We start from the raw sequence: 24,826 nt of genomic DNA on the forward strand, positions 1-24,826 counted from the left end.
GATTGCCATGGGCTACCGTGTGTAGCCAGCAGCCAGCGTGAGCGGCCAGCAGACGCAGTGAACGGCCGTCCAGAAGCCGGCGACTGATCTGCCTTGCCCGGGAGGAGTACAATGATGGTGCCAAATTGGGCCAGTGAAGCAAGGTCCTCCACAACTAGACTGAAGAACAGAACAACAGCAACTTGTCTGTTCCCCTTCCCCCAATTCCCCACCACTGCTCCCATCCCCCAATTCCCCAATAAAAATCTTAAAAAAAAAAAAAAAACAAAAAAACCAGTGGTACCCAACCAGTGGCAATTGTGCTCCCCGGGGGGACGTTTGGCAATGTTGGGAGACATTTATGGTTGTCATGACTGGGAGGAAGTGGTTACTGGCATCTAGTGGGTAGAATCCAGAGGTTTCCGTGCACAGGTCAACCCTCTGCAGCAAAGAATTATCCAGCCCCAAATGTCAATAGCGCCAAGGTTGAGAAATGCTGCTTTACATGAGTATTGATCCTAACAAATTTAATCAAAGAATATTTGTTTATTCAAAATCCAAAAGTGGGACAGAAAAACTTGTCTAAGGGGTATATCTATCTTTATCCAATCACACTGTGACTAGTTTTTCCATGAGGGGCTTAAAACTCTTGGAGAAAAAAAAATGACCAACTATTCAGCAACAAAAATTTATTGATTAATTGGCAACGTTAAGTACAACACACATAGCTTCATCACATGGTTACAATTCAGTGTTTGTGCTTTGTAGTATAAGTAAACATTCATTCAAGCACAACAAAAGTCTACACACAATATTCTGGGATAGTTTATAAAATAAATAAATCCTTTTCCATTCAGTAGCACAAAGAACTTTCAGCTTGAGATGATGGATACATTTTAATATTTGACATTTGATTATCAAATTACCCATATAACCTAAATTTGGATTATTTCTATAATAAATGCCCAATGAGGACTGGATGGGTTCCTGGGGTGGGTGGTGGGAGGGAGGTGTGGCTCATAAGGAAACTTTCTTGACATTTGAAGATGTGGACGACACACAGCCCAGCATTGTTGATGTTGGGCCTTGTTCACATTTAAAATTACTTCCCAACCTTTAAAAATAGTGTTAAAGCATAGTGTTCCAGGAAATCTTTAATAAACATCTTCTTTGGTCAAGAAAATAAAAGCCAGTGCAGCTCATTTAGTTGAAAGGAAAGAAGACTTATTAGGGAGAAGTTAGATCCTTCCATTTTTCAAAAGACTAAATCTCTGTTATTAAAATATGTGAATGAGATAAGGTTTTCTCTTTACCAAATTAAATACAAATATCTTTAAATCAAGGTGAGTCTATGTTCCTAACTGGTTCTGTCAAATCCTGCATCCATCATTATGAATGTCTTCCAAGCAGCAGGTCTGCCATATGGGTCCCAACACAATTATAATGAAATCGTTGAGCTCAAGCGTCAATATGTGACTTAAGACAAAAATCTCTTCATATTTTATAAACCTCTAAACTAGCTTAATATATTATTTAAGATAACAATCTCTTCATAATTTACAATAAAAATAAAATGAAAGTTTATATTTTATATAATTTAATACACAAGCGGATTTTCTCTCAAAAGACAGCTTGCCTTTAGGGTATGAATTCTGTAATCATGTTAACCAAGTAATACAGAGATGGAAACAAGACAGCCTTCGATCTTTCACCCTCTCAACTGAACACCAATAGTTGTCTGCTGAGCTAGAAACCCAGATATTGTTGGGGAGATGTGGAATATTTGTCAGTGGGTTGTAGTGAATACATAAAATCACCGCAGTAGAGGACGCTGATAATACACTTGCATTTCTGTTAATATCCACTGATACCGACCTGAAAGTGGAAATCTTTTATATTAAAATTCCGGAAATTTCTTATCCAAATCTTTAGTGTTCACCTGGGCTAATGGCCCCTTAACCTGCTCAAAAAAGTAGCATAGAGATGGCAGCACAGTCTACAAAACTTTTTTGACCAGTGACTTTGTTTCCAGTTGATTCACATAATTGGAGACATTACATATTTTATATTATTAAAAATATGCAAGAGCATCTTTCCTAGAGTTCGGGCCTAGCTATGAGCTTTTAATTTGAGGCCCATTAAGTGTCTGTTTTCCCAGCCATTCCAATACAAGCTCTTTTGAACTCACCTACCGGATGTATTGACTTGTACAGGTCAATATTTTCTTTTTCCACGGATTTATTCCATGTGCAATAGTCTTGAGCTGCAGGTTGTTTTTATAGCTCTGCTAATGTGATGCAATGTTTTGAGGAAGTTGAGAGCATTTAGAGCAAATCACTGTAATCTAAGCTGGAATACAGGAAAGGAATACTCAACAGGACATAGCTGCTTTATCCCAGTTCCAACAGCCAGTCAAAGAGACTCGGCGTCCCATCTTTCTGCTGCTCATGCATTTTGCAGTACTGAACCACGGCGTGAAAGATATCCCCCACTTTCCAGGACTTCTGATGAACCAGCCGCACGACATCTAGAAACTAAAGGAGAGCACAGAGTTAGGAGTGACATATCACTGAGGATCCTCAGTCATCTCATTGAATCAGCCTTCCAAAGCCAGTGGCTCTCCAGGCTGTTTCTGAATTTCTCTGGTGACATGGTGTCATTTTTCAGGACAGTCTATTTTCTTTCTAGACAGATCAGAGCATCAGTTCTTTCCACTGAGCTGGAATTTTCCTCGCAGCAGTTGCCATTCATTGATTGTGAGAGACTTAATGGAATTCTTTCAAGAGTCTGAAATATCTTTAAGGTATTTGAAGAGTTTCCTCAGCTCTGCTTTTCTCTGGATTGGGCTTTCTCTGACCAGACTGTATTGTGCGGCTCCCAATCCCTTCTATGTGTGTCACAAATAATCTCTCATTTGGATGTGCATATTTAGGCCAAATAAATCAAGTGCTAAGCTTTTGGGTTAGGTCACCAACTGCTTTCTCATTCCATCTTGAAAAGTCCCCTCCCCCATCACCAAAAGAGCTGGCTTTCCATTGTAACAGAAAAAGAAAAAACTGAGGAAACTAACCTAGATTAGTCACTCTGATTATTGCTGCTGGCTTCAGTAGACCACAGTTATTTATCTATTTTTAAAAAGTTATTTATCTATTTTTTTTTCCAGTTACAGTTGATATTCCATATTATTTTATATTAGTTTTAGGCAAACAGCATAATTAATGCAGTGATCTCCCAGTTAATCTAGTACCAACTGGCACCATAGTTAGTTGTGGCAACGTTATTGACTATATGCCCTATACTATGTTTTACATCCCCGTGACTATTTTGTAACTACCAATTTTCTTCCTCTCTTCACCTTTTTTTTAGCCAGCTCCCCAACTCCCCTACCCTCTGGCAACCCTCAGTTTGTTCTCTGTATTTGTGAGTCTGTTCCTTAGAAAGTTTTGACTGCTGGTGAATTGTGAGCTCAGGTGTCAGAAGGCGGGGGAATCATTATAGATCATTCCCTTCAGGAAACTTTGGGGGGAAGCCCAGTGTGAAGGCCTCTCAAACTCCTTAAAGTAACAATTATTAAAGAGCTAACTGTAGGAAATACTTTTGTGCATGTGATCTCATTCAGCTCTGTCAACCCCCTTGTGAAGTAGGCGTTAACAGATGAACCACTGAGGGCCTAAGAGATGAAAAGCTGGTGATAGGATGCATGGTTTCCTAACTCTCCTTAGCCCAGTGCTGTTTCTACCCCAGCACCCTGCTGCCTTTCGGTGGTAGGATGAGTCAGCAGTGATACTTATTTGGATCACAGGAAGAAGAGGACAGGCTGGGAATGTGGTAGTTTTATGACGAACAAAGACCTGTAAAGAAGATGAGGGTTGTGGTTCAGTTACTATTTCTTCAATGTTTCCTTCTAGGATTTTTTGCTGTGCTATTTTTGTGTTTGCTCAGATTTTTAAGATCAGCCAGAAACTGAAATGCTAATTTCTGTCCTTTTTTGCCCTTCTCTCCAGCTTGAATGTGTTAATCCATTTCAATTACCGAGAAGTTGTCTTATAAAGAACTACTATTAAATTACGTTTCTTCTCCCAGCTGTGATGGCACCAATTGTTTGCACAGTTACAGAAATCAGTGCTTTATTGTACTCACTCGGCTTGTGTTGGCTTAATCAGAATACAGCAATTTTCTTGGCTGGAGAATGAAATACTTAACTTTTAATGCATGGAAACATAAACATTGTGTCAAAGAGTTTTAGGATGATGTAAGAAAAAAGACAGATGACAGGCTGATGGCAACTATGTTACAGATTGCAGTCTTCCAGGGAAGGCAGCATCTTAGCCATTTTTAAATATCTTGTACCTGCACCTGATAGGTAGTCAATAAATATTTGCTGAGTGACAGAAGGAATGAAGGACCTAATGTAAGGCAAATGCATTCAAAATGATCAAGAAGAGTATTTGAAATATGGAGTGACATCCAGAATCATTGTGCATAAACATTGTCTAGCCATTCATTCTTGAGGGTTTTTTTTCAATTTTTTAATTTTTTTTTAAACTTTATTTTATTGGAAACAATGTGTGTTTCCAGGACCCATCAACTCCAAGTTGAGTAGTTGTTTCAATCTAGTTGTGGAGGGCGCATCTCAGTGGCCCATGTGGGGATTGAACTGACAACCTTGGCGTTATGAGCACTGCACTCTAACCAACTGAGCTAACCAGCCACCCCTCATTCTTGAGTTTTAAGCAATGTATTTGCACATGTGTGATTAAAGAATAAATGTGTGTATCTTAGGGCTGCCTACTCAATAATGTTCTATTGATAGAATGCACCACAAAAATGGTTGGAAGCTGTGGATCAGGGAAAAGGCTGAACAGAGCCTAGATCTGGCAAGAGCAGTGGGCAGGGAGCAAAATAAAAGCTGGTCATGGGGCATGTCTCGTATTGCACAGTGACCGAGAGTGGACACTGTGGGGTTGGGATAGCCAGGATTTGTTCACTGCTCAGTACAACAGCAACGGAAGGTTAGCTCCGTTCAGCTACATTGATCTCAGTGATAGAATTTCAGGGACTATGAGTTGTCTAGGACTCCTGGCAATCCTCTCTGGCTTCCTGTCTATCAGGTTCCTGAAATTTTAGAGAGCTTAATGCTTTAGGTTAAGGTTTTGGTTAAAATGCAAATACCCTCAGATAAGGGAACATTCCCAGCAGCTATTAGTATTTTATGAAAATGCATAAAAATAATTTCATAAGCTGTTACTTATGTCTTGGTGCTTATAAGTGACCTGAGGCATGTTTTCTATGGGACAGACCAGTAAAAACATGAGGCATCAGAGAAAAGGGGAGAAAGGCTAGGATGTCTTTGCATGATTTAATTAATCAGACTTTTTAAGCTTTTATTGAAAGTCTAGAAAGACAGTGTTCTTGGTGCAGAAGGTTTAAACATCAAGTTTTTGAGGTCCCACTTAGAGAGGCTCATAAGTTGCTTACTTCTCTTCAAGATTTCCCTCAGTAGTCACCAGTGGCCTTAGGCCAGACACATCTCTTGAGGGTGGCTGTCTCCTCTCCCTTAAAATGTCTTATAAAGAGACAGTCAATATAAAGTCCACAGAAATATAAAATTAGCCATAGCTCCTTTCATTTTTCTTTCTGTAAATCCTGGTTCCCAACTTTTATCTCTGAGTCATTGTTCTAAAAGAGAATCACAGCTCAAGGGCAGATGCCAATATTTGCCAAACCCTTCCCAGAAGGCTCTCTGCCTCAGCTCTTTCTTGAAGTCCATCCAATATCACTTCTTTCCCTCTCTCTGGGACCTGCTGAAGCAGAGTCTCCCAATGTGGTGATGACCACAGGATGTCATGACTGGCCCAAAGTTGTCAAAATGCCCCTCCAGGGAGGGCAAGCTGCCAGTAGCTTGTGGAATGGTCACAGGCTAGGATCTGTCTCACGATTTCTAAATCCAGGCCGATATCCCAATAATAAAGCTTTTAAAAATAACCGGGTCCCACTAAATATAGCCTGCTCTGATGGTAGTGATGACGTCATCTCAGACATCGAAACCTTGAAACATCTGTGGGGCTGACAAGCAGGAAGGTTGTCTACTATTTTTTCTTCCTTCATTTACAAATATTTCTAGATTAAAAGGAAGCTAAGATTGTGAAGAAGCCAGAAAAGGACATTCTTAGCTCATGACCATAGCCTTTCAAAATCACATTCCAAACAGTAGCGGGTCCTAGGTCTTTGCCATACCTGCCCAGGCTAGTGCCTTGGTCATTTCATTATCAGCTTTCAATTCATTGAAAAATAAGTCAACAGTTTTCATTGCCTGCCACTTCTGCATCAATAATAATTAGATTCCCTTCATATACTCGTATGTCATAGTTGGCATTTCCTGGAACAAATGTGTTGTACTAAGAATCTATTGGGTTGTTGTAAAAGTCATGACGTATTTTTTTCTCTGTTTTTCACTGCAAAAATGCATCATGACTTTTCCGAGAGCCCAATAGAAGAATTTACATCATGTGATGGTATATCATTGGTAGATTCATTTGAAGAAAAATATCTTTTATATTCTCAGGTGCATTTACTAAATTAGATTAATTGTTTACCAATTATATGGTGGAATCTGTGGGAGCTGTTGCAGACTGTCTGGTTTTGGGGAAACCTTCAAAATAGATTTCTGAAGGCAGCTACCTTCCTTTGCTCCAAGGCAGAATACCATTTCACTAAGCCCAGGTGAGCTGGTCTTTACACTGCTCCTGCAATTGTGGCCTGTGGAGCCTTGGCTTCACCCTGAAACCAGCAGGGAAGGGCCTTTGGAAAACGCCAATGCCTAGGTTTCAACACAAGAGGAGATTCTGATTTAGTTGGCCAGAGCTCGAGGGTCTACAAAAGCTGCCCAGGTGATTCTAGCACACACAGTTTGAGAACCATGACTAAAGGGTTCCGATCAAGACAATGTCTTATGTTTACAAATGAAGAGACTTAGTATGTATATGATGGACTGAATGTTGGGGTACCCTCAGAATTCCTATGTTGAAGCCCTAACCCTGCAGTGTGATAGCATTGGGTGGTGGGGCCTTTGGGAGAAAAATGGGTTCATGAGGATGGGGCTCCCATGGTGGGATTTATGTTCTTAGAAGACAAAGAAGGGAACTCTCTCTCTTTCTGCAATGTGAGGACACATCTGGGGAGAAGGTCCTCACCAGGAACTAAAGCTACTGACATATTGTTCTTGCATTTCCAGCCTCCAGAACTGTGAGAAATAAACATTTGTTGTTTAAGCCACTCAGTCCATGGTATTTTGGCTAAGATGGTATCTAATTCTTCCTTAGTTTTCCTTCTTTTACTTCTTCAAAGCTGAGACTTTAAGGGTTTTTGAAATAGTGAGGTTAACAGTCAATACCACTGATAATTTCTCTTATTCTCCTTCCACCACTTTGCATGTGGAATAGAATAAGGTAATCAGGGCGAGGCTACTTGTTTTCGGACACCCCCTTTCTTCGGAAGGTAATGGGACATCTGTCGCCTCTCTTTCCTCTGTTCTATGCACTGCTTCCAAGAAAAGGGAGGAATTCTCAAGGCAGGCTTAAAATAAGAAAGGCCCCTGGTCTGCTGTGAGGCCACTCATCAGCCCACTTGAGCTCACAGAGGCTCATTGAATTTAAACAGAAGAAAAAGAGCTGGAGAACAATGATGTTTTAGATCCAAAAAGCAGGACAGTTAGCCAATTGGTGACATTTTTTTTTTTAAAAACCAATTGCTTTCATGATTCTTTTTTCTGCCTTGAATTAAGTAGATTAAATTTAACTGATGTCGAGGTCATTGTGAATTAAATTTACAAACTGTTTTAGATCAGGCATTAGGCTTCTCAGCAATCTTTGTCCTGGAATGTAGCATACTTAAAATCCACCTCAAATTCTACTTCTCTTTCAGGATATTTCTTATGGAAGGGGGTCTCAAACTTTACTGTTCATCAGCATCACTGCACTTGAGGGAAGTTACAAAAAAATTAATATTTCTGGGCCTGTTCCTAGCAAGGGCCCTAGGAATATGAATTGCAAATAAATGTCCCAAGTGATTCTGTGTATTTGGCTAATAGTCACAGTCTAAGAAATACCGCTTCAGTGTGTTTCTCATCTCCCTTGTCCAGAGTAATTTCCCATCGTATTTCAAGGTTGCTGTTTACAAACTGAACCTCCCTTGGTTTATATTCTCCCTATCTTGGGTCCTTCCTGAACTAGGATGTAAACTCCAAGAGGGTAGGAAATTTTATCTCTTGTGTTCTCTTTATCCCCAGCACCTAGAAAAGTGCCAGGCATGTTGCACATGCTCAATAAAATGCTTGGTGAATATTCTGAATGCAAATTTTAAGTGAACTTAGCATTTTAATATATGGACAAAACAATGAAAAAGAAAGCTTGAAAATGAAGGCTTTCTTTTTCTGAATATTAGGCACACATAATGTTTGGAGTTTGCCTTTTGAGTTGAACTAGGGCTGGAATTTGATTTAAGCTGATTTTAAGGGCCCTTCAACTCCAAGGTCAATGGTAAAAAAGGTGAGCTGCTTCAGTATACCTTCACGATGTTCTCTGTCCCCTGTCCCGTGGAGCCCATGCCTGCATTTTCACAAGGCAGGGGCATTCATAAGTTGGGAACACCGTAAGGGAGACGTGTTGGCTAAATTAATTTATCCAAAAAAAATTCAGAATTCACACAAATAGAGACTCAGTGTATACATCTGTGAATGGTGTTTAATACTAGAGTGATGGTGGGAAAATGACATTTCTGAACTTGATGGAGATGTTTCTTTAACCTTCTCACAGCTGATGAGGAGTAATGAGACATGACACTCTTGTGTGACATAGCTCCCTGGGTGGGAGGCCACAATCCCTCTTCTACAACTTAAAGTTGGCCACTTAACTACCTAATTCAAAAACAATCAGCATGGAGTCTCCAAATGCACTATTGATAATAGAAGGGATGTCAAAATTTTGCTTATTTAACCAATTTAACCAATGGCTTTATTTAACCAGTTCTGTCACAAACAGTGCATGTTTATGGATTGACCACTATGTGCAGAAAGCCTTAACTGACTCTAAAAGAAAAAAAACAAAACTAGAAGATTTAGTTCTTAAAATTACATTACTTGGAAGTAAGGTTTTTGAGCTGATGCTAAATTGAATAAGTTGAAACATCATTTAATGGTTTTTTCTTTTCTTTTTTTTTTTTTTTTAGCTGAGCCATCCTGCCACCCGTTGGCAGCTCAGCAGCAACTAAGCTTGGACCGGGACTCGAACCGCTGTTGCTCAGAGCTCAAACTCTTGAGCGAGCTCTTAACCAACTGAGCCACTCAGCCGGCCCAGTTTAATGGTTTTTTCTTGGTGACACTGGTAGAACATTTATTTTCTCAGAAAAATAGTTATGAGCAAAGACAGGCATTGTCTTTGAGAACTGAAAAATTAGTGGGGATAAATAAATACCAAATCAGAGTATGATTTACAAAATCAAGGTGTTAATGACACATCCCTTATCCTTTTACCTGATGCGGATTTATGAGACATATATTCACATAGATCATTATGTTGCTTCTTCAAAATGGTGGGTTATATAAAAATCTAGTAAGAGGCCATCTGAAAACTCACTATGTAATGTTCTGAAGATAACATTGGAAAACAACCTGTCTTTCATTTTTCCAGGAATCTTAAGAGTGTACTTTCCCTGGAAAGTTCTTGTTCTATTCCCCAGGGCAAAGAGGGGTCAAATGTGGAGTGCCCTTCACTCCATCCTTTGCACTGGGTGAGCTGGGTGGTAAGATGGAAGGAGGATTTATCAAATAGTGAACCAGTCATGATTCTTCACTCAAAGCAGAGGCTAATCCCTAGATTCAGATGGTGGAGAACGGTAGGCTGTCCCAGGCAGGATGTTGGCCAAGGGTCTATTCCCCAGCTTTGTATTTCTAGAAGGTGGAGAATGCTAATGAGAAAGCTGGCCTCCTGCAAACCTGCTTGGTGGGGAATTAGAAATGCCTTCCCTTTGGAAACATGCCACAAACTGTTTTAAATATCAGTGTGGCCTCATTTTGGTTTCTGGTATATATATCAAGCCTTTCCTTTGACTTTTTATTTAAACTAGTGTTATGAAGAGGTTTGTTTCAGAGCAAGGAAATATATATATATATATATATATATATATATATATATATATATATATATATATATATATATATATAAAACAGAGTCTTTAAAAGAATTCCCATCTCCCCGATTTACTTTCTTGTCCCCAACTAGCTGAGACAAACCGAGGGGCAAAGAAACAGTAACATGACTGTATTTCTGCGGGTGGAAGTTGTCAAAGTTCTAGTCGGAACTTGAAGGTGAAAAGTGAAGAACAAATAATTCAAATTCAAATTCCAATGGGTTCGCTGGGCATTGACTGAGTTTCCAGCACTGATAAAAACACAAGCTTGACTGACATCCACATGGGGACATGATACCTTTTCAATTCTGTTTTCCTGAGATTTCTTAAAGTAGATGGTAGGGATCCCGAGCTCCGAGGCAGCGATCCACTGCAGCATGGCCCGAAGCTCGGCGTCAGGACGCTCCGGCTCCAGGTCAAAGTTGATCACCAGCAGGCTGCCCTGGCGGCTGGCGGCTCCCGCGGGTGCTCCAGAGGCAAATTCTGAACACAGACACAACCACACAGCCTTACGATGCTTTCCACAGGGAGACGCAGACAAATTGTGTGTCAAAGTTATGGGAACGTGGCTTACCCTCCATGTTTTCTGACTGTCCTTTAAGAATCTCCTTTTCTTCTACTAATTCACTTTGGGAGAAAACAACAGTATATGGTTGGTAATATTTAGGAAGGGTAAGCTGTAAATGGAAGATGAGGTGATGGGCTTTATTGATCTAAAAGCTTCTGTATTTATTGATTTCACAGAGTGAAGTACTACTAGGGAAATTCCAAATTGGCTATTCATGTAGGACTATGGGCTTGTCAACAAATATTCTGCCCCTAAAAAAAAAAAGGCCCGATAAACTGCATGGTTTTAGTTGGGATAATTGGTGTGGGAGACGCTGAGAGAAGCTTCCTTCTATTGTTCTTAATCTCCTTCCCATAAACCTTTAGAGGTTTGAACATTCAAGGAGAGGTTATGTAGGTAACTAGTTCTCATTTGAGGATTTATCCTTCCTCTGTATTTTACTCTTCATTTAAAGAATCATATGTTTCCATTTTGACACAATGATTTTTCTTCTCTATACTATGATAGCAACATAAATTTGCATTTTAGCCTAGGACAATCTTTTTTCTACCTATGTATGGTTCTTTGATCTGAAGTAAGGAAAAGATAATCAGTGAACTGCAGAACTTAAATTGTACCACAATCTCAGTTAGTTGAAATTTTTCTTTTTCTTTCCTTTTATCAGGAGGATGTAGTAGGCTGGAGGTGGTTTAGACGTAGAGACTCATAACTGATGTGAATATTTCATTAGGTTTGGTAATGTTCAATGTCTGAGGTGTTTTCATATGGTGGGTACTTATTAGGGAGCCTTGAATATAGTGGGAGAACTCAGCAAAAGCTTTCAAAAGGAGAACATATGTCCCAACAGCTGAAAGGAAGTGACCATTTGGGGACGCCTGTGGTTGTCCTATATTTTTGTCCTGTCTAAAAATTAAAGTACAGGGGCTCTTAAAAAATGTGTATTATTACGAGAGGAGATTCTCCCTTATAGTTTACGTTACTGCTAAGATCTCCCTTATATTTTATGTTACTGTTATTAGGAATACAATGGAATTTATTCTTTCAGGGAGTGTAGTTCTTTCTCCACACATACCTAATAATTATATTGAAGAACAGAAACTTTCCTAAGGGTCTCTGTTTTCTGTTAGATCTCTATGCGAGTGGCATAAGTGAAATGGCACGTGGTAGGTACAGTTTCTGCTATTATATTGCTGTCCAATCATGCTATGGTCTGTGGTATTGGTTTCCCCTGAATGCATATCATCTGTGGGGTCCTAGGCTCATACCATGGAGGCTTTCTCCATGGAGAAAGATGGAAAAAGTAGCTACACAAATGTTTCCTGAAGGAAAAAAAGGAATTTTTCTCAAAGTAGTTTTTCTATGTGTTTTGTTTTTTTTGGTCCTCCTTTTAAAAACCAAAATATCACCCCCCCGTTCCCCCAAAATAATGTGTGTGTGTGTGTATCTCTACTTGTGAATAACAACCTGTGCAGCAGGAAAGGGTTCCTGGCTACCTCCAGTCACTAAGGAGTGCTCCCACAGGCACGGCACCTGATCACATAGGAAGCAGAAATGCTTTAGCTATAGAGAGTAATTGAGGAAGTAGGTCAGGGAGCCAATTTTTCTTAGACTTCACTTTCATTTTTCTGAAATTTTAGAAATCTCCAAATAACCAGCTAAGTCATAGGTCAAAAAATAGATTCATTTAATTTTCCAGAAGAATCACAATTTCTAGATGCAGTCCTGACCTCGTGTTGCTCTCCCTTTCTACGCCATATTTCATGTCATACCTGTAGTGCTTTTCTAAGTGCCTTTTCCCCTTGCTCTTTTAAAAGGACCTCATTGTGTAGGGAGCAGAGTTAGTGTGGGAATGACATCCGTCTATCATGGCACCATTGGTGTTCGACACACTTAGTAGTGATGATTCCAGGTTGTTACAAGCAAAGGAAACGCCATTCACACTATAATCTGTTGGACAATGGTCTTCGCTGGCTGGCAGGGTCTGATGTAAGTGGATTTTTGTTTCTCTGTGTCCAACTGGGTAAAATGATGTATATTTCTAATTACGGGATGCGCTTTATCTGAAATGACTGCATTGTAGGGGTCAGATTTGAAATCCAGAAAGCAGGCGGTGGCAGGCGGGGGCTGTCCTAGGCTGAGTCCTTGCTCCAGGGACATGGAACCACACATGCCGGGGGAACCATGGCCGTACAGACATGATGAGATCAGCGGTTGGGCATTGGATGATCACAATGGATTGCCCGATGGGATTGGAGGGCCAGTCTCACAACACTGCACCTCAGTGACTACTTACTGAATCATGGGAGAAGGTGGCATGCTTTCCTGATAAATGTCCAGATCCATAATGCCAAGACTGCTAGTGGCACTACTGTTGCCATTGCTGACAAAGCAAAAGTTTACATATTAATGCCAGTCTCCACCACCTGGCCACACTGCTGACACTGACAGTCCACTGTGCTCAGGGGTCCTTCCCTTAGCCCCGGGAAGAATATTGCTTTGTGTCTAGGACTCCTCAATTGATATTTATTTCTTATCAAATTAGGGGAAAACATAACAAAAGACATTTTTGGCTCAAGCCAATCATCATCATCATCATTATCATCATCAATGTTTTCTAATTTTTGCAGCGGTGTCACACTTGATAGATCACACCTAGTGGGTGACAATCAGCATGACTTCTTTTTTTCACATTCTGGTTACAGTGAGGATGTTTATCTATCAGCAAAAGACTCCTTGGGTTATACCCACAGAAACCAAGGTGCTTCTGAGAATGAGATACTGGGATGCTTATCTACCTGCTTTTGACAGAAACCAGTGAGTAGATGCATGTTTTCCCTTTGCCATTCAGGGGGTTTTTCTGAGAGACAGTCCATAGGCTATGCACCTGGCTTGTTTCCTTATGGAACTACAGAATTCACAGGTACAAAGTTAGGGAATGCCCAAATGTTATACCTCCTTTATCTTAAAATCTTTGAGAAGGAGAAACATCTGCTACCTTATGTATCATGGAGATTGCACAATCAACTTACGGTCTAGTTACCAGCTTGAAACTCATTTATTGAAATACTGTAGAGTTGAGCTAATTGTTAGGCTCTGTCTGTACTTGCAGAATGGAATGCATCCAACTTCACCAAACCCACTGAGTTTCCTAACACTTTCTCTGTGTTCCAATGATGTCTCTTCCAAGTAGGTTTCCAAAGGGTGAAAGCTGATGTGTCGTAAGAGACAGTCTTCCCTCGGGAGTACTGTGAGTAACCAACCAACTAGCTCCCTCCATTTCAAATTCCTGTCTTGGATTTCGTGTCTGCTACTGAATACAAGTAGAGTCACTGATTGAAATCTGATGACTTTACATTGCACTAGAGCTAGTTAACCCTAGAAACATCTGCTACATCCAAAGATTCAAATTTTCTTTGCCCTTTTTCTCTGCGTTGTAACATTTCTCATTAGTTTTTGAAATTGTAGGCAAGTTGTTCAACATTGTGAAACTTTCCTAAGTCTGAGCGGACTGAACTGCCAGAAACAAAATTTTCAAGGAGCCACGTGCCTGGATGCATCCGACTCCCATCTGTCAACAGGCCTCTCTGGGAAGTCTGCGGCCTTGTTGGTCTCGTGTCAAATAAGACTTGGGGCAGAAATGTGGAGATTCTTTTCATTTTTACCTCACAGAGGGACGGTTTTTAGTTCACATCTCCTGACTGGCTGGGGTCCAGTCAAATCTGACTTCCCGTTAACGCCTCTCTAGCTTTTCTAGAGCAACAATACAGAGAGCAGGGGAGAGAAACAGTCAGGCCAAACAACACAACACAGTGTGGAAACACTTGCCTCATGTAAACCCAGCCTGGGTTGCATCTGAAATACAAATGAGCCAGAAAGTATCAAACAGACCAGGTGTAATAGCAGCTCATATTTAAAAAGTCACAGTTGTCATCATGGAATGCATTAGCTGGGGCTTGCAGAGAAGGGAACATAGCTGACTTTTAACCTTGGCCAAGGTAACCAAAGCCACAATTGGCTATTAAGGTACCTCTCAGCACAAACCGGGACAAGCAGGCACCTTGACCTCGTGGGAGCTTTCCTGTTTTGCACTTGCTAATAGGGACCCTTTGCAGAGAACCATTTACAATGCATTTCTGGTTCACGCGTTGAGACCTGTTTTCCTGGGAGGACAAGTGAAGAGCAGGTACCTCATGGATCGCTCACTGAGCTGCAGAAAGCTACTGGTGTCATCTGGGTTGTCTTCCTCATTGGCGAGCTGGGACCAGCTGTCTGTGCTCTCCCCACTGCTGCCGGGAGGGTTGGGGACCTCCTCAATGGCTCTGCCTTCTGTCGAGACCTCAGCCTCTGGTATGTCTCTGGCCTCAAGGCTGTTGCTGTAGATGGTAACATGTTATTACCGAGAGTGGAAGAACAAAACTGAAGGTGTCACGGGGACCTTGCTGGCTGCTCTAGTGAGCATGAATCACAGCCAGAGTGGGCGGGAGGTCCTAGACCCAGGTGGAGTCTGTCTTTCAGGCTAATACTTCAGCTCGCGCCCTAGGTCCCATTTTGCCTTTTCAGCCTTACTCTCCATCCGTTTTCCCATCTCTTCATTTGCTCTCTTTCTGCGGACTCCCTCTATTTATCTCAAAAATACATTGAAGCACCCTGGCCTGCGTATGTAAGAATTATTGAGGGGCAGTGGCATTTGAAGATACCGAGAGCAGCCATCCCAGAGATGAGGATTCAGCGGTTCTGCAGGGAGGCCCAGAAACTGGCATTTTTAAACAGCTGCCCCACGTGATTCTAATGCAAGCGGTACGTGGGCCATGCTGGGGAAAAAAGGCCCACCCCAGTCCTGGTGGTTTCGCCTAGAGATGCCTCGAAACAGACTTTGCACTTGCAGACACCTTTTTACACCATTTTCTCCCTTTGGAACTGCTGATTTATACCAGCGCCCCTTTTCTGGGTTAGTGCTGTCTAGAGCATTTAACCCTTGATCGGACAGGCTTTTCTCCTTCAAACCTTTCCTCCCTGGCCTCCCCTGAATTTCTGCCTCTCTGGACACTTTAGCCTGGAACTTGGTTCTCTGTTTTCCCTGTGACAGCTCTGCTACAGCCAGCTCTGACTGTTCACGGCCCTCCTCCTTTCCAGGCTGTCTCTAAGCAACCTCGTCTCCTCTCCTGCCTATTGAAATCGCTTCCAAGTTTGAACTCCAGCCAGGGCCTCTCGTCTTGATTCTGGGGCTCTTTTGTCAGCTGGTCTTCTGAACATATTCAATCTGTCTCATTACCATCTCAAAATCAGTGTATCTAGAACAAATTCCAATTGCCCTCCCATCCCCTTTCTGTGTTTCTTATTTTCGTTGATTTTTCTGAGTGTCTGGGCTTAAAATCTTGCAGTCTTCTGACTTCTCTTTCTTGCCCTTTACGTGCAATTATTTGCTGTGTTCTTTCAGTTTCAGCTCTAAAGTATCTCACACATACTTATCTCTGTCTCTACGGGCATGAAGTTACCTTAATTTAGGTCTTCCTAAATTGCTAGAATTTTACATGTGGAAGGAACCTCAAAAGTTTCCTGTAGATTAGGATTTATCCAAGATGCAATGAGGCTTGGTACCAGATGTTAGACCTCGAGTTTTGAGACTCGTGGGCATTTCACCACCGCTGTTCCTTGGCTGGACAATACGGTATCAGCCTCCTAACAGTTGGGCCCCAACTGTTCCTCCTCTCTCGAAACCTTCTTCACACTGCCAGATTAATGTCCCTAAGGCACATCTTTGACCATTTTTTGTCAAAAACCTCCAAGGGCTCCCTGAAGCTAGCCTCTGTCCTTCACGGCCTTCCCCGCCTGTCCAGTTTTGTCTGCCTCCATTCTTGTCATTACTCAGTCAACAAAGCCATCTGCTGTTTCTCCAACGGGCTAGGGATTTCCTGCCGCTTTGTCTTGCGCAGTTGCTTCCTCTTACCAAATGCTGGTCAGAGACCAGGCCACTTGGAGCCCTGCTCCCACTCTCCAGCCTATAGATTCCAGGTCTACCCAGCTGTCACCTATCCAACTTGGACAAGCCGATAAACCTCTCCAAGGAAAATAATACCCATCTCCCAAGGGGGTTTGGAAGATACAAATTAGAAAATAAAGATCATTTAATGCATGTAACTTGGTCCCTAACATTCCAGAATTATGAAAGGTGTGTATTGAGGTGTGGCTGTTTCTAGCGTGATGTGCTGCCAACATTGGTGACAGGAGATCCTTAATAAGCTTGACTTTCCTTTCAAAAATATTGATATTCTTCCAAATTGAGGAGGAAGAAAGGAAAAGAATGGATGCAGCCAAAGAAACCTTAATGAATTTAGTTAAGTTCAAATGAAAGAAACGTTCATTGATGACAGATGGACACAATATACGTACTTCTAGATAAAGTGGAAATAAGCCAAGTACTGAACACAAAGGAAAGGGCTCCAAAACCATTTGTTTAGTTAAAAATTAATTTTCTGGACTAATTTCTTACTGAATTAGGAATTTATATCATTAGAACATTTATTCCAGTGTATTTCTTACTCAAGCAGAAGTTACATCTCAGTGATTGACAGTGAGCACCCAGGTTAAAAATGAACCTGTCAGTATATTGTATTTTATCTCAATTTCATGCTCTATTTACACTAAATCTCATATTCCATGCACCATAACTGGGGAATTCAGAATGAATAGTGATAATCACAAGCACTAGTTCTCTTTTTCTTTAGAAATGTATAGCTTTGCATGTTTATTTATGAATAATGCAGAGATGTGTTATGCAGATGTATGTACATGGCTTTTTTTCCTCTTCTGATCTTACAGTTCACACAGAGCTTTCAAAGGCCACGTTTGATAAGATATCAGATGAAACTAGAATTTCTGAGTTGGCAGGGACCCCAGTGATCATTAGCTCAGTGTTCCCCTGACTTCATTTATTGGAAAACCACTGCCATGAGTTTTGCCAGATCTGCATTCCTCCTATATTATAAGAAAAAAAAACACTTCTTTAAATCAGTTTACTTTATATAACCTAAATATGTTTATTGGGAAAAGAAATTGAGTCATTACTGTAAATGGAAAAAAGGAATCACTTGTCATAGGTAGGAGGTAACAATAACAATAAATACATAATAGAGTAAAAGCCTTCTTTCCAGTAGATCATGCAGTAGTTTATTTACTGTAAAAAGTTTACTGAAGGGGGAAATCATGACGATGAAACTTGACACATTTAAGATATTTTAGTTCAACTTTAAATGCATAAACATGTACTTATTCACCAAACTTTAGACTAAAAAATCATTTTGGTTTCCTCGATTTTCTCTATTCTATTTTTGTAATCATAGATTTCTGCTCTCATTTTTATTATTTTCTTCCTCATGTTATTTTGGGTTTAATTTGATCACCATTTTTTTTTTTAGCTTCTTAAGGTGGAAGTTTAGATCATTGATGTTAGATCATTTTCCTTTTTTTAAATAGAAACATTTAAAGGTATTAATTTCTTTCCCCAAGTGCTGCTTTAGTTATATCCCACACATTTTGATATGTGTGTTTTCATTTTTGTTCAAGTCATAAGTTATTCTAAATTCCCTTGTGGCTTATTGTTTAACCATTGGATAATTTAGAAGTATGTTGTTGATTTCTAAAGATTTTTGGGGATTTTCCAGACATCTTTTTGTTATTAATTTTCAGTATAATTCCATGGTGATCAGAGAACATACTCTATAGGATTTCAATTTTTTAAAAGCTTTTTATTAAAAATATTGCTAACATACAATATTATATTAGTTTCAGGGTTACACCATAGTTTTCAACATTTAAGACCTAAAGAAGTGGTCACCATGATAAGTCCAGCAACCATCTGACACTGTACCACGCTCTCACAATATTATTGACTATAGTCCTTATGCTGTACATTACATCCCCATGACTTGTTTTATACCTGGAAATTTGGACTTCTTATTCCCCTTCACATTTTCCCCCCTTTTAAAAATTTTCAATTACAGTTGAAATTTAATATTATTTTATATTAATATAGGCATATACCATAGTGGTTAGACATTTGTATAATTTAAGAAGTGATCCCTCTGACTAGTCTAGTACCCACCTGGCACTATACACAGTTATTTCCATATTATCGACTATATTCCCTGTGCTTTACTTTATATCCCATGACTATTTTGTAACTATCACTTTTACTTCTTAATCCCTTCACCTTTTACACTCTGTCCCCCAACTCCCATCCCAGTTATCATCCTGATAAGTCTGGTACCCATTTAACACCATGCATAGTTATTACAATATTATTGACGATATTCCTTATGCTGTACCCTACATCCTCATAACTAGTTTGTAACAACCAACTTGTACTTCTTAATCTCTTCCCACTTTTTTCACCTGTACCCCCAAACCCCCTCCCCCTGGCAACCATCAAAGTGTTTTCTGTATCTATGAGTTTGTTTCTGTCTTGTTTGTTTATTTTGTTCTTTAGATTCCATATATGAGCAAAATCACATTGCTTCTGTCTTTCTCTGTCTGAACTCCACTCAGCACAATACCCTCCAGGTCCAACCATTCCACCACAGATGGCGAGAACCCATTCCCTTCTGTGACTGAACAATATTCCATTGTATACAAGGCACCACCTCTTTATCCATTCTTCCATCAACAGACACCCAGGCTGCCTCCACATCTTGGCCACTGTAAACAATGCTGCAATGAACACATGGATGCATACGTCCCCTCTAAGTAGTGTTTTGGATTTCTTTGGATAAATACCCAAAAGTGGGATTACTAGGTTCTTCTTTGTCTCTTGTTAGAGACTTTGTTTTAAAGTCTATTTTTTCTGGTATAAGTATTGCTACCTCAGCTTTTTTTTTCTTTCTTTTTTTTCTTCCCATTTTCATGAAATAAGTTTTTCCATCCCTTTACTTTCCGTCTGTGTGTGTGTGTCAATCTGAGGTGTTTTTCTTGTAGGCAGTATATGTAAGGGTTTTGTTTTCTCATCCATTCAGCCCTCCTATGTCTTTTGATTGGAGCATTTAATCCATTTACATTGAAAGTAATTGTTGATTGATATGTAGCCATTGCCATTTTATTATTCATATTCTTGATTTTAAAATTTCTTTTTTTTATCTTAAAGAAGTCCCTCTAACATTCCTTGTAACAGTGGTGGTGAGAAAATCCTTTAGTTTTTTCTTGTCTGGGAAGCTCTTTACCTGTCCCTCGATTTTAAATGATAGCTTTGCTGGGTACAGTACCCTTGGCTGCAGGTCCTTGCTTTTTGTCATGTTGAATATTTTGTACCAAACTTTTGCGGCCTGCAAAGTTTCTGTTGAGAAATCAGCTGACAATCTTATGGGGGCTTTCTTATAAGTTACTTGTTGCCTTTCTCTTGCTGCTTTTAGGATTCTCTCTTTGTCTTTAACCGTTGCCATTTTAATTATAATGTATCTTGGTGTGGGCCTGTTTGGGTTCATCTTGTTTGGGACTCTCTGCTCTTCCTGGACCTGTATGCCTATTTCCTTCACCAGGTTAGGAAAGGTTTCAGTCATTATTTCTTCAAATAAGCCTTCAATCCCTTGCTTTCTCTCTTCTCCTTCTAGTACCCCTACGATGTGCATGTTGTTACACTTGATGTTGTCCCAGAAGTCTCTTAAACTATCCTCAGTTTTTTGGATGTTTTTTTCTTTTTGCTGTTTTAACTGGGTGTTTTCTGCTACCTTGTCTTCCAAATCACTGATTTGATTTTCTGCATTATCTAGTCTGCTGGTGGTTCCTTCTAGCACATTCTTCATTTCAGTGATTGTATTCTTCACTTCTGACTGGTTCTTTTTTTATGGTTTCTATGTCCTTTTTTATGCTATCTATCTCTTTGTTGAAGTTCTCTCTGAGTTCCTTGAGCATCCTTATAACCATTGATTTGAACTCTGTATCTGGTAGGTTGCTTGCCTCCATTTTGTTTACTTCTTTTTCTGGAGTTTTCTCCTGTTCTTTTTATTGGAATGTATTTCTTTGTTTCCTCATTTTGGCTGCCTATCTGTGTTTGTTTCTATGTATCAGGCAGTACTTCTATGTCTCCCTGTCTTGGCCGGGTGACCTTATGTAGTAGGTGCTCTGTGGGACCCACTGGCACAGTTTTCTTAGTCACCTGTTCCAGGTGCTCCAGGAGTGTCCCTTGTGTGGGTTTTGTGTGCCTTCCAGTCATAGTTGAGCCTTGATTGCTATTGGCATGTCAGTGGGTGGGACTGATCCTCAGGCTGATTGGCTGTGGGGTTTGGATTCATCCATAGCTTATAAGCTGCTATGTGTGGGCTTACCCTACTGAGTGGGACTTGCTCCAGTGGGCTCTGGTACCTGTTGAGACCACCCTTTGTATGTGTTGCTTGTGGGGCTACTTGGGCAGTGCTCTGCTGTGGTCTGAAGCTAACCTTTAAGTATGTTCGTTCTGAGGCCTCTTGGGAGGGGCTCTGATGCAGATCCAGGTCAGCCATTGCCTGTGACCAGCCAGGGACTTCCTGGTAGAAGATACAAAGTGATCTGCAGTTGTTTGCTGCCTGTGCTGGATCTGGAGGTGCATGGGAGAGGCCATGCTGTGAGCTGAGAATAGCTGCCACCAATACTGGGCCTGGGGTAGCTCCACAAAATGCCAGGTCATCCTGAGGCATGCTGTCACCTGCCAGCTCTTTTAAGGTTCAGTCCCTGATAAAACCTCGTGTGGTACACAAGTTGGATGAGGCAGGGTCTTAGGAAGTCAGTAAAGTGGGAAGAATTGCGGTCAACAGGTTAATGTAGACTTTGGTTTGGTGCCAGTGCTGAGCCTGCAGCTACTCAGCAGGTGTGTCAGAGCACACCATGGCCATCTGCTGCCAGCCTGGGTCCTGCAGACTCTGATAGTTTCCCGAGAGAGTGCAATTTGGGCAGGCTGGCTGCTCTTGGAGAAAACGCTTAAGGTGTTGGGCGAGTTGGGTGGAGCAGGATCCCCGTGAGCCGGCAGGCTGGAGCAGCGCAGCTCACCAGGCCAATCAGATTCAGATTTGGCCTTTTGGGGGTGGGTTAAGCACAGAAAAGATGGCATCCACCTGCCAGCTGCATGGGAAAAGGACCCCACACAGGGAAAATGGAAACTGTCCTCCAGGCCTCATCTCAGTCTGTCCCCCGATGCCTCCAATGCCTCCAGAGTTACTGTCCCTCTGTCGGAGCCCAAGGTGAGTGCCTAGGAGTGAGCGAGTATATGCACGGGCTGTGTAAGAGGCCATCTGGTTTTCCCACAGCCGTCTAGCCCACCCAGATGGTCGGAATCTCCAGTTTTTCACAGCCAGATTTTATGTGGGCTTCTCTTCCCAGCACCAGTACTCTGGGCTGGGGAGGCCAGTCTGGGGCTGGGGTCTCTCACTCCTCTGGGGGAAATCCCCATGGCTGAGATATCCCTCCTGTTTCTCAGCCACACGTAGGTTTGGGGCCAGCCCATTTCGCATCTCCGCCCCTCCTACCAGTTTCTACATGGCTTCTTCTTTATATCCTTAGTTATAAAACTTCTGTTCAGCCAGACTTCAGATGGTTCTCCAGGTTGATTGTTCTATAATTTACTTGTAATTTTTATGTGTTCATGGAAGGAAGCAGGCACAGTGTTTATCTACTCCACCATCTTGGATCTCAGGAAATGTCTCCAATTCATTTTAAATGTATTAAGACTAGGTTTATAGCCTTATGGTCCATAATGGTGAACATTTTACATGCACTCTAAAAAGTATATTCTGCTGCTGTTGCTGGAGTGTTTAATAAATATTATATCAAGTTGACTGAAAATGTTGTTCAAGTCTTTTATATCTTATTGATTTTCTGCCTATTATTCTATCAATTACTGAGAAAAGAGTGTGAAATTTCCAAATATAATTGTGAATTTGTTTATTTCTCCTTCCAGCTCTACCAGGTTTTGTTTCATGTAGTTTAAGGTTCTGTTATTTAGGTGATTTCATATTTAAATTATTATGTCTTTATTATGAAATATCCCTTTTTAATTTCTGATAAAATTCTTTGTCCTGAATTCTATTTAGTCTGATATTAATATAGATTCTCCATCTTTCATTTCTTTTTTGCATCAGTTTACTTAAAATTATTTGTATCTATATATTTGAAATGCATTCCTTATAGTTTATGGTAGGGTTTTGCTTTTTTTTATTCACTCTGACAATCTCTGCCTTTCAGTTGGAGTACTTAGACCATTAATAATTAATACAATTATCAATATAATTTGATTTAAATATATCATCTTGATAATTTTCTATTAGTTCCTTCTGTTCTTTGTTTCTTTTCCTCTCTTTTCCTGCATTTTGCTGTGTTAATTGAAAACACTTTTAGTGTTCCATTTTAAGTCCACTATTGGCTTACTAGCATAGCTCTTTGTTTTATCTTTTTAGTGGTTATTCTATGGTTTACAATGTGCATCTTTAATTCATCACAGTCTACCTTGAGATTACATTATACAAATTCACATAGAGTAGAAGACTCTTACAATAGTTTATTTCCATTTCCTTCTCCCATTCTTTGTGCTATAATTGACTCGTTTTAGCTCTAAATATGTCATAAAACTATTTCTTTTTGTTTTAAATAATTATCTTTTAAATAAAATTTAAAAGTAAGAAAAAGTGTTTTATATTTATCTAAATATTTACTATTTCTGAAATACTTTGTTCCTTTGTATGGATCCAAGTTTCCATCAGTATTATTTTCCTTCAGCCTAATAATTTCCATTAACACTTCTTGTGCAGATACCTTAGTGTTATATTCTCTAATATTATGTTTGTATAAAAAGTTACTATTTAGCCTTTATTTTTAGTTTTTTGGGTTTTTTTTAATGGTCTTTATTTATTTGTTTATTTTAGAGCAGTTTTAGGTTCATAGTAAAATTCAGCCCGGAAGAACAGAGTTTCCATAAGCCTCTCTTCCCCAGACCAGCACAGCCTCCCCCACTGTCAACATTCTATACCAGAGTGGTATATTTATTACAGCCAATGAACCTACATTGATACATCATTATCACCCAAAGTACATAGTTTACATTAGAGTTCACTTTGGTGTTGTATATCTTATGGGTGTGGACAAATGTATAATGGCACATATCCACTATTATAGTATCAACAGAATAGTTTTACTGCCCTAAAAACCCTCTGTGCTCCACCTATTTACCCCTCCCTCCCTCCTGACTTCTAGTAACCACTGATCTTTTTTATTGTGTCCATATGGACCCAGCATGTGTCCCAGGATGTTATATAGTTGGAATTATACAGCCTTTTCAGATTGGTTTCTTTCATTTAATAATATGCATTTAAGTTTCCTCCGTGTTTTTTCATGGCTTAATAGGTCATGTTTTTTTGTTTTGTTTTGTTTTCTTTTTAGTATTGAATAACATTCCATTGTCTAGATGTACAAGAGTTTATTTAACCATTGACCTGCTAAAGGGTATCTTAGTTGTTTACAAGTTTTGGCAATTATGGATAAAGCTGCTATAAAATCTTGTGTGCATGTATTTTGTGTAGACATTTTCCAACTTATTTGGGTAAACACTAAGAAGCATGACTGCTGTAGCATATGATAAGAGTACGTTTATTTTTGTAAAAAACTGCCAAACTGTCTTCAAAGTGGCTGTACTATTGTTGCATTTCTACCAGCAACAAATATGATTTTCTCTTGCTCCACATTCTTGCTAGCATTTTGCATTGTCCATGTTTTGGATTTTGGCCATTCTCATAGGTAAGTAGTGATATCTCATTGTTATTTAAATTTGCAATTGCCTAATGACATATTATGTTGAGCATTTTTTTTCATATGCTTATTTGCCATCTGTATACCTTCTTTGATGAAGTGTCTGTTCAAGTCTTTCACCCATTTTTAAAAATCAGGTTGTTTGTTTTCTTTTTTTTTTAAAGATTTTTATTGGGTAATTGGGGGGATAGGAACAGTGCTTGGGGAATTGGGGGAAGGGGAACAGACAAGTTGCTGTTGTTTTGTTCTTCAATCTAGTTGTGGAGGACGTTGCTTCACTGGCCCAAGTTGGCACCATCATTGCGCTCTTCCCAGGCGAGGCAGATCAGTCGCCGG

The 24,826-nt window shown here is 40.1% G+C and overlaps 1 protein-coding gene across 10 annotated transcripts in view; it reads right to left on the reverse strand.

Annotated features, from left to right (window-relative positions):
- Positions 1 to 651: 651 nt before the first annotated feature.
- SPHKAP (SPHK1 interactor, AKAP domain containing) overlaps positions 652 to 24,826 on the reverse strand; it is a 141,969-nt gene continuing 117,794 nt past the window's right edge. For 4 of the 10 annotated variants that reach the window (XM_019657104.1, XM_019657106.1, XM_019657111.1 and 1 more), the window contains 6 exons: positions 14,920 to 15,105; positions 14,558 to 14,584; positions 13,026 to 13,112; positions 10,739 to 10,791; positions 10,463 to 10,647; positions 652 to 2,513 (listed from right to left, as the gene is read on the reverse strand). In XM_019657104.1, coding sequence (XP_019512649.1) covers positions 2,370 to 2,513; positions 10,463 to 10,647; positions 10,739 to 10,791; positions 13,026 to 13,112; positions 14,558 to 14,584; positions 14,920 to 15,105 — 682 coding nt within the window. In that variant the 3' untranslated portion in view covers positions 652 to 2,369. Of the gene's footprint in view, positions 2,514 to 10,462; positions 10,648 to 10,738; positions 10,792 to 13,025; positions 13,113 to 14,557; positions 14,585 to 14,919; positions 15,106 to 24,826 lie in introns of those variants that run through there. The other 6 variants (XM_019657105.1, XM_019657107.1, XM_019657108.1 and 3 more) reach the window with 6 other exon arrangements.

The sequence above is a fragment of the Hipposideros armiger genome, unplaced genomic scaffold (assembly GCF_001890085.2).
Source record: "Hipposideros armiger isolate ML-2016 unplaced genomic scaffold, ASM189008v1 scaffold_273, whole genome shotgun sequence".
NCBI classification, from domain to species: domain Eukaryota; kingdom Metazoa; phylum Chordata; class Mammalia; order Chiroptera; family Hipposideridae; genus Hipposideros; species Hipposideros armiger.